This window comes from Mizuhopecten yessoensis, unplaced genomic scaffold (assembly GCF_002113885.1).
Source record: "Mizuhopecten yessoensis strain PY_sf001 unplaced genomic scaffold, ASM211388v2 scaffold4105, whole genome shotgun sequence".
Classification (NCBI taxonomy): Eukaryota; Metazoa; Mollusca; class Bivalvia; order Pectinida; family Pectinidae; genus Mizuhopecten; species Mizuhopecten yessoensis.
The window spans coordinates 403,025-413,522 of NW_018405378.1; the positions used below are offsets into that span (position 1 = coordinate 403,025).

General features: G+C 37.4%; 1 protein-coding gene across 1 annotated transcript in view; it reads left to right on the forward strand.

Moving 5' to 3' along the window:
* Positions 1-9,414, forward strand: part of LOC110448500 (G-protein coupled receptor 54-like) — a 136,028-nt gene extending 126,614 nt beyond the window's left edge. Inside the window, exons 2-4 of the mRNA XM_021494766.1 lie at positions 3,438-3,573; positions 5,975-6,216; positions 7,442-9,414. Coding sequence (XP_021350441.1) covers positions 3,438-3,573; positions 5,975-6,216; positions 7,442-7,900 — 837 coding nt within the window. The 3' untranslated portion in view covers positions 7,901-9,414. The remainder of the gene's footprint in view (positions 1-3,437; positions 3,574-5,974; positions 6,217-7,441) is intronic.
* The last annotated feature ends 1,084 nt before the right edge of the window (positions 9,415-10,498 follow it).

The following is a 10,498-nucleotide window of genomic DNA, read 5'->3' on the forward strand; positions in this document are numbered from 1 at the left end:
ATGTTAAACATAATATACATGTGTACGAAGTTCGTGTGCCAGAGCTTTAAGTTTGTCTGTTCAGTCGAAAAAAGAGGACGTTGTCCACTCCCGGCATTCGCTTTTGGCCCGTATTCATAAAATCATTCTCATGCTCAAGCATTGATTATGTGCTCAAACCAGTTTTCTTTTAACTCAATTAAATCATGTCAGTTATCAAATAGTCACCAATTAACCACAACACAACAATTTCAATGAATTTTATCTTAAATACTAATGTCTTGGTAAGGTATTGTCGTGGTATATAAATATATATAAGAATAATTTGGAGTGACCAGTGGGAACAAAGAATCATCCAAATTAACTTTCCAGCTACATACTATAAAACTGATATGCATCGATTTATCATTGAACTGTGCTAAAGAAACAGGTGATCTGAAACTTTATGCCAAACAGTCCTCAACATGAAATACTCTCCATGAAGATCATGCTCACAAGAAAAACACTGGCGCCAGAAAATATTATAATTGGGTGTGTGGGAGGGTAAAATTTGCAATTGAGTCAGAAAGCCTGCCGCATACGTATGTTCTAGAAAAAAGGAAGTTCGGTTACGTCGCCTAATAAATTAAACGGATACTATAACCTGACTGTAAATAATATCCGGATCAGCACTTGCATTCCGCACTAAAACAGATACTCGAAATTATTTTTTGGCATTGTGATACATTGTTTGAAAATATAATTTTGAAACTTAACAATAAAAAAGTCAATTGTTAACACTGAAAACAGTATGCGGGTTTAAGTCTTCAACATATTCCCAAATCATTGACAAAATAAGATATTTTCAATAATTTGTAACCGAAACAAGAAATTAGGCTTGAGCGCAATATCAATATTTGAGCATGAGAACGGTTTTATGAATTTTGGCCCAGCTGGACGTACTTATCTCGCTCTTTTGCATACTCTAAATTCGGGAGATCCTCCTACAAATAATGTGCATTTCAAGTATGTGACTACCCTTTAACAGCGGGGCATTTTGTAATATAATTTAGATTTTCGATACATATTTGAGGAACACTTCAAGGTACCGGATATGAAATTATGTTTCGTTGACTTCGAAGCATTGCTCTATATGTGGGTTACCTGATATCACAGGTAAAATTGGTCTTATTATCAAACAGTGTACCATACCTTTTATTTCGCTGTGACAATGTTAGGTAAAACTAAATATTAATATCAACGTTTTCAAAGGTCAAGGTCATAGTGGCACAATTGTGTTGTTCATAAGTGACAAAGGGTGATCTAAAATTTACAAATAATGTAACTATCAATACAAAAAACGGTTTTAATTTCTTAAATTGTTCAATATCAATAACAAAAATGTTTTGTACATGGAGGCATGGTAGTCAAGTGGTATGACACCGGGCTCGTGACCGAAGGGTTGCGGGTTCGAGTCACCCCACTGCGCTGTGTTGTATCTTTGAACAACTTTACTCCGCTTGTTCCAGTCTATTCAGCTGAAAAATAAGTATGTAGTTGTCTGGTTGCAAAAGGCCTATAACCACGGATAATAATTTGTAAACCGCTTTAAGACGACCTACGTACGAACCTCGAATTATTATTATTATTATTGCATAAGTCAAGTACACAGTTCACAGTAATATCCCTATCGTTTATTTTTGAATATATTTTGTGTTCTATTTTAGAGGTCACATTACCGCTAAAAAGGCCGGTCGTGCGGTTGACATTTTAGACAATACCAATTCTGACAGAGGTATAAGTACCTCTTGGTACTTTCAAAATTATTAAATAAGTGTCTTCGTTGAACAAATCAACTTTTTGTTTTATCAAAATATCAAGGGGTCGATTAAAACATTAAGACGCCAAAGAAGGAACCGCATTTGAAATTATGAAAAGTCTTTACCGATACCTTTTTTTTAAGGAAAAAAATGATCCTAGATACAAGGTTTGTGTGTGCATTTCAGCAAAATAGATTTAACACAACTCAGCGATCAATTTGAATTTGACTCAAGACCGAACTTTTGTTCAATGTGGGTGTCATAGCCGTTAACAAGTAACTGAAGAAAATCATGGTAACGACAAGGCGACTGTGAACCATACGCTTCGAAATAATATGTCTACGATATGACGACAGAGGGTGAAGTTTATTATACAATAGGGCTGCAGTTTGAGAAAGGTTTGAACTTTCTGATCTCATCTGGTATCTACATTGCCATGACAGAAAATGAAACTCAGAATTGTGAATGTTTCATGTCAGTGGTCTTGTAATAGGAATATTTATGTCCAACAACGCTTTTTTACTACTGGACGGCTGCAAGAAAAATAGTGAAGATGCACATACAATTTATTGGTAAATCGTTCTGATTTGGAAGTGACAACGTTGAAAATGGAACCTGGGTCAGTTTAAACATTGACTATGGAACCGGGTATTCTTGAAAAAAATGACTCTCTCGTTGAAATTGACCCCGGTTCCATTTTCCATTAGGGGCAGTTTTCAACGTTTTACGGCACAACAACATGTAACTATCGGTCAACATGCATATATATATATTTCAGGAAGCTTATTTTATCCGTATAGTCACACCTTTAAACTATATATCCAACACAACTCGAATTAAAAGTATTTTGTGACAATTACTGTACTTTGTTTGTGTATAGGCAAAGTAACGGCACTGGCGTCACTGAAATCCAGTATTCATGGTCACCTCAGTGATTGATTCAAAACTGGTCACTTTATTATTTGAAGCGGATTTCCAAGCGCCACATTAACAAGAATTTAGAATTATCACCGTTGTTTGGCTTTTATCCATTAATTCATTATTCCATTCCTTATTTACTCGACTGTCGAGGCCTATAAACAGGATGGATTGATCACAGTGTTATCACTGTACAGCTAGCGTCGTTTCAGAGAGGGGTCGGCTGAATTCTTCAAATACCAATGATAAATATTTCGCCAATAAAGGAAACGAATTACGGCTCAAACGTTGTATAGCGCCAGAATAGCGAAGTAATACCATTTGAAAAAAACGATTAATGAGTACAGGCATCCTCGTCTTAGTTGGATTCCTACGGCCTGTGGTTACAAAGCTGATTTACAACCAGTCGTGCTATGCGGTATAAGGATATATTTGAAAACATATTTTAATATTACGGAAACAACATTTTTTTCTCACTTGCACATTTGTTTGGTAATAAGTTTGTTTACCCTGTTCAAGTTTTAACTCATCGATCTTGCATGATCCCTAAAGGACGCATACAAATCGCTTTTTAATCATCGGTTCCCATAAGAGGGCTTTAAAACTAGATACCAAACAGACAGTGTTGACACCTTTCTAAAGCACAAATATTTTGTATCACAGATATTGATTTGTCAAGATTTATTAAGAGTTATATAAAGCTATCAAAGAATAACCAATGTCATACTTTTGTTCTTGCAGGTGACTTTGCACGCTACATGTTTGACCTTGACCGCCATGACCGTTGACCGTTACCATGCCATCGTACACCCAGTCAGCTCTATGAACTGGCGATCGAGGAGGGCGTCATCGATCGTCAGTATAGTTGTTTGGGCAAGTAAGTACATAGTATTTGTACGTTAAAAAACTCAAATTTCTTATTCCAATTTTACCTTATATGGTTGTGAACCTAATGAATCGTGTCGTGTACGATATCTGCCATTCGTTAGTGTAGATTATCAACCAATCACATATGTAGGTTACCGACCAATCACATGTGTAGTGTACCGACCAATCACATGTGTAGTGTACCGACCAATCACATATGTGGTGTACCAACCAATCACATGTGTAGGTTACCAACCAATCACATGTGTAGGTTACCAATCAATCACATGTGTAGGTTACCGACCAATCACATGTGTAGTGTACCGACCAATCTGTGTGGTGTACCAACCAATCACATGTGTAGGTTACCGACCAATCACAAGTGTAGTGTACCGACCAATCACATGTGTAGTGTACCGACCAATCACAAGTGAAGGTTACCAACCAATCACAAGTGTAGTGTACCGACTAATCACATGTGTAGTGTACCGACCAATCACATGTGTAGTGTACCGACCAATCACATGTGTAGGTTACCGACCAATCACAGGTGTTGTGTACAGACCAATCACATGTGTAGTGGACCGACCAATCACATGTGTCGTGTACCGAACAATCACATGTGTAGTGTATCGACCAATCACATGTGTAGGCTACCGACCAATCAAATGTGTAGTGTACCGACCAATCTGTGTGGTGTCCCAAACAATCACATGTGTAGGTTACCGACCAATCACATGTGTCGTGTACCGAACAATCACATGTGTAGTGTATCGACCAATCACATGTGTAGGCTTCCGACCAATCACATGTGTGGTGTACCAAGCAATCACATGTGTAGTGTACCGACCAATCACAAGTGTAGGTTACCGACCAATCACATGTGAAGTGTACCGACCAATCACATGTGTGGTGTACCGACCAATCACATGTGTGGTGTACCAACCAATCACATGTGTAGTGTACCGACCAATCACAAGTGTTTGTTACCGACCAATCACAAGTGTAGGTTACCGACCAATCACAGGTGAAGTGTACCGACCAATCACATGTGAAGGGTACCGACCAATCACATGTGTAGTGTACCGACCAATCACAAGTGTTTCAGTCCGACCAATCAGATGTGTAGGTTACCGACCAATCACATGTGTAGGTTACCGACCAAAAACAACGAGTATTGTATCCACCATTCACAAGTGTTTGTTACCGACCAATCACAAGTGTTTATTACCGACCAATCACAAGTTTTTCAGTCGGACCAATCACAAGTGTTTGTTACCGACCAATCACAAGTGTTTGTTACCGACCAATCACAAGTGTTTCAGTCCGACCAATCACAAGTGAATGTGACTGACCAATCACAAGTGTTTCAGTCAGATCAATCATAAATGTAGGTTTCGACCAATTACAAGTGTTTTATTCTGACCAATCACAAGTGAATGTTACCCACCAATCACAAGTGTGTGTTACCGACCAATCAAGACCAATCACAAGTGAATGTGACAGACCAATCACAAATGTTTCAGTCAGATTAATCATAAATGTAGGTTTCGACCAATTACAAGTGTTTTATTCTGACCAATCACAATTGAATGTTACCGTCCAATCACAAGTGTATGTTACCGACAAATCAAGACCAATCACAACTGAATGTTACCGACCAATCTCAAGTGTTTCAGTCCGGCCAATCACAAGAGTGTGTTACCGACCAATCACAAGTGTTTAAGTCCGACCAATCACAAGTGAATGTTACCGACCAATCACAAGTGTTTTAGTCAGACCAATCATAAATGTAGGTTCCGACCAATTACAAGTGTTTTATTCTGACCAAAAACAAGTGTGTGTTACCGACAAATCACAAGTGCATGTTCCCGACCAATCACAAGTGTTGTAGTCCGACCAATCACAAGTGAATGTTACCTACCAATCACAAGTCTAGTGAGACCAGTCATAAGTAAAGAGTACCGACCATTCATAAACGTAGGTTATCGACCAATCACAAGTGATTTATTCTGAACGATCACAAGTTTAGTGTGACGACTAATTTTAAGTGTAGTGTAGTGTGACCATTCACCATGGTAACGTGACGGCCATTCATAAGTGTTTAGTTCCGACCTATCACAAGTGTAATGTAGAGTGACGACTAATCACAAGTGTTTTATTTTGACCAATCACAAGTTTAGTGTGACGACCAATCACAAGTGTTTTATTTTGACCAATCACAAGTTAAGTGTGACGACCAATCACAAGTGTAGTGTAGTGTGACCAATCACAATTGTAATGTGACGGCCATTCATAAGTGTTTAGTTCCGACCTATCACAAGTGTACTACCTCAACAACTTGTATTGAATAACACATGTAATTGAAAGATAATGATGTTATCACTAACCACGCCTTTGTGTATTTTCAGTCTCATTGATGATCTCTATACCGTTTGCTATATACCATGGAACTGTCAATCATCTGAACGCCAACAAAAATGTGTACTGTGCCGAGGTCTATCCGAACGTCACTCTGGACAACGTGTCCTCCGTGGGCGTCATCATTACCACCTACGTGTTCCCATTGAGTGTAATTGTCATCTGCTATTACAGTATCCTCAAATATATTTGGAACGGAAGGGCTAAGCGCAGCAGTAGCTTCAAACAAGAGGTATGGTAAAATATAAGCGTAGCTGATTTTTGACATTAAGGGAACTTCGTATCTTAACAGAATTGATGCTTTCTGTCAGATACGATGCATTCATTTGTAGTCCCGCTACAGTTGTCATCATTATATCTCTAGAACAGTCGCAGGTATATACACTCATAGGGAGATATTAGCAAGGTAGCATATGACTGGTAGTTAGCGCCTGATAAGGCAGCTCCTGCGAATTCCTCAAAAATTGTATTGATTAATGTATATACTAATTGTACTTAGTGTATATCTTTGTACTGTAGAGCGCGTTAGAGTGGATCAAATGTTGTGTATTAATATTATTTGTTTGCACTAAGATGGATGTTTTTTTTAATGGCCCATCAATAATTTGAGTAATTTAGGACTTATTTCAATATCACTATTAAAATAAGAAGGATATTTTGTCCTGGCTTTAATTCATCTTTGCTGATAAAATATACAATTATGTTGACGAAACGTATCCCGAACTTGGATATGTCGAGCGAGTTCTGGGCGCTAAGTCCTTAATAAAGATTTCTGATAATATAAACAGAAGAGTTTTTCTTGCTTTAAAAGGCTCATTAACCATTTAAAAGTGCTCCGCGTAGGCAAATAAACCATAATAAACAAAGTATTATAAAATCATGAAGAATAGGTGGAAAACAACAACATTTTAAGTTTAAATATGCGTGTAGAACAACGAATGTAAGAGTATTTTCTTCAGAAATATGGTTCTCCATAGTTTTCCGCGCAAAATTTGTATTTCGACAATATATATCGACAATAACTTAATGTTGTTGGGAATATATATTGGTATATTGAGGTAATTTTTGATGATTGGTTAAACATATATCGTACATAAATAGTATATAGATGTAAAACGGTTGTTCACAGTATTTCGGGGCTTGTCGTTCGAAAATCTTTTTTTTATCGCCTAAATCCAAGCGGAATATTTTAGAAATGTATCGAAAGTGAATGAATATTACTACATCAGTGTCAGTTAGTTTGACACGTAACGTTTAAGGAAAATTTAAGTTAAGTTGAACATCCTACTTTCAAACCAGGTGCGATTTGTAAAAAATGATCCGACAAAATGGCCGCTGTAGCATTTGAATGAGCTATACTTAGTTTACAATTAACGATTCGGCTTTATAATTTTATTGATGATTTCTTGATACAATCAGGCTTTTTTCAAATGTCGATTTTGTTTTCTGTTATGTAGGAGGACTGTAACGGGTCGGCCCCGTTATCGAGCGAGTCTCAGGTCCGGCGCAGACGGCGAGTAACCCGGATGGTGGCCGTGGTGGTTCTGTTGTTTGCTACGTTTTGGTTCCCAATCCATGTTTACAACTTTTGTAGAAAATTCGTCACAATTCCTCAAACTTCTTTAATGTACGGTATTAAAATATTCGCTCATACTTTATCCTATGCAAACTCGTGTGTAAATCCATTTGTGTATGCATTCCTCAATGACGGGTTTAAGAAAGCGTTCGCGAAGACATTCCCCAGTCTGTACCCGTGGTGCCCATGTATGAGAACGGTGAGTGACGAGCGTCACACCCAAGTAACCGGTATGGTGGACCAGGCCATCCAGGCCATGCCCGAAGACGAAAACGACGTTGTCGTGACAAAGTCGGAAGTGTTGCCAATGACGCGAGTCCAGCCTCAGACTGACTTATGACTACAAGGATTCTAGACTGATTGTATTATTTTCATAAATATGCTCAATTTAGGAGGCAGTTATTGCGGAATATGAAGCAGACATGCAAAACGGTAACAGTCAATTGCACAGTATTCTATTTGTTATTACTTCACCGGAAGTGACGTCAAGACAACGCCATCACCGAGCACAGGATCATAATTCATAAATTTTTTCTGCTTGTAATACAAGCTGTCATGATATCAGTAACATTGTGACACCATTACACACGAATTATATATATGTTTTACAGGAAGAAAGTTGTTCCTTTTACTCTATTGCATTAATAGGTTGATTATTTAATGGAGAAAAACACTGGGTACAGGTAAAGATTTCAGGTCGTTGTGCATTAACATATATGTATATATGTATATATGTATTTGTGGGTGTATGTGTGCATATGCAGGTACGCGTGTGTGAATTGAGACTGTTTCGTGGTACAACATGTGCAATGTTGAGTGTTTTATACTATTTTACTACTTGCTTTTGTCGAGGTCTCGGCGCTATTTTAACCAGGTTTTGAAGTATCAATACCTGGTATACTTAACGCATTAAGTTGATGTATTTAATTAAGATGTTTTAATTTTTGGAATACATATGAAAATATTAGACCAAACAAGAGTATACGATGATTTTGTGTTAACGACATTGATATGTAATGTTTATTAGTGTCATTCATTTATATTAGTTACTTAACAGGAAGAAATTAATCCCGGAAGTGATGCTTCCCGGAAGTAATCTCCAACATGTTGTTTATCAATCTTTATAATTTGAATGTGCTTTCATGTGTTTTTCAGACTCGCTTGTGGATATTTTGGCATATTTAAGAGATGATTTTAACATTTAACCTTGATAACTTTCTATAGTAAAAATAAATTAAATTTATTATGTACCTAGAATACGACGGAAAAAAGTTAGTGTGTGTATATTCAGGTATGTGTGTAACGTTGGCTGGGACAGATGAGGGAGTTAATATAACGCGTGTATATGAGTCCATTTATAACACTAATGTTATTTTCGTACATTTTCATTAATTAATACTTATGTGATGCTGTTATGTAGTGAAAGAAAGGTTATTTGATTAAATTTTAATTGTTTACGTTTTCGTTTATCCCTGATCTACATTGCATCGATATAATATAACGCATTAAGTACCTCCTACAGTGTGATTGAAACAAATTCGCTGGTAAAATTGACAAATATTTATCTTAAAATATATATCATTCAAGATAACAACTGATGATAATAATTATTTTAGGTTTTTAAATTCTTTATTTGACATTTAAAAGTACAATGGCTGAGCATTTACAAAACACCGTTATTGGAAAGTATCTGTTTGTTTTACCTGTCGAATTTCTCACAATACATGCAAAAGAGGTTTTCAATTCGAACTGGCCAAGTTTTTGTGTTTTTATTGTCATTATTGTTTATCGAATATACTGCTAATAATTATTCATATGTTGATATTGTGTTTTCATCAGATCCGAAATTAAAAACGTCCATATATCTGGCTGTGTGCCTGTGTTTTGTATAAAGAAGTCAAGATATTTGTATTAATAACAATCAACCACTATCTCGAAGACCAATTATCTTACTACTACCGAAGTGGCATAGTGTTTACGTACCTACCCTCGTGAGAAGAAGTCGGAAATAAACAAAAACTTGCGCATGCCCACCGGCTCCTCTCCTATCAGATCCTGCAATCTGGGCAACTACATACCGCTATTTTCACTACGGCAGTGAACCCCAAAACACTTCTTGAAACATAGGGGGATGGATGGGAGGGCAGTTAAATATTGTTTTAAACATATTTTATTGCCTTTTTTACATAGCAATGGAATTGAGCACAAGTTTTACAACTTATATCAAGCCCTTTCCCTGTTAAATATCGCCTGATTTCGCTCGTAAAATCTAGATTTACGAGATAAATCTCTCATTTTACTTCTTTCATCATGTGATCCACTGCCGTCAGGACTTCTTTGCCAAATCCTGTTATGTATTCCTTCATATCTCTCATGTAATGTTAAATTAAAGTGATTTCCCGACGCCAGTCTGCCGCTTGAAGGACTTCGTTCTTGGGTACCCCTTTGATTGCGGCACAATTAGGGGCTATGGCTCTAACCGAATGAGTCTTGGCATTGGGGACATCTGAATGTGGCGCTATGTGATACGCCAGTCTGATAGTAGCTGTACGCCAACTCGAAAGAGTCTGAGGAGAAGCTGGTTTAAATATCAGGCTGAGACGACTTAGTACGAGCCCACTCTGAGGTGGGCACGTAATAAGTCATCACTCTATTTATGTCCAGTAGCTTGTCAGGAAAGGAAGAAACTACAATTTCCTTCTGAAAATGTGGGTCCAAAATCGGGGACGAAATATTTCACTGGAGGACGCGAGTTGAACACCCTTTTAAGGAGTTGGATAACTTTCGGATACTCACCTATCTTTTTGCCCCCATCGATGCCAGAGTACTGGAAAGCAAGGACCTGTAGACACAGATAGTTCTGTATTGCTTTCCCGAATCAAACAAATGAGCTAGAAAAATCAGCACATTCTTCAAAGAAGCAAGATCATCAAGATGC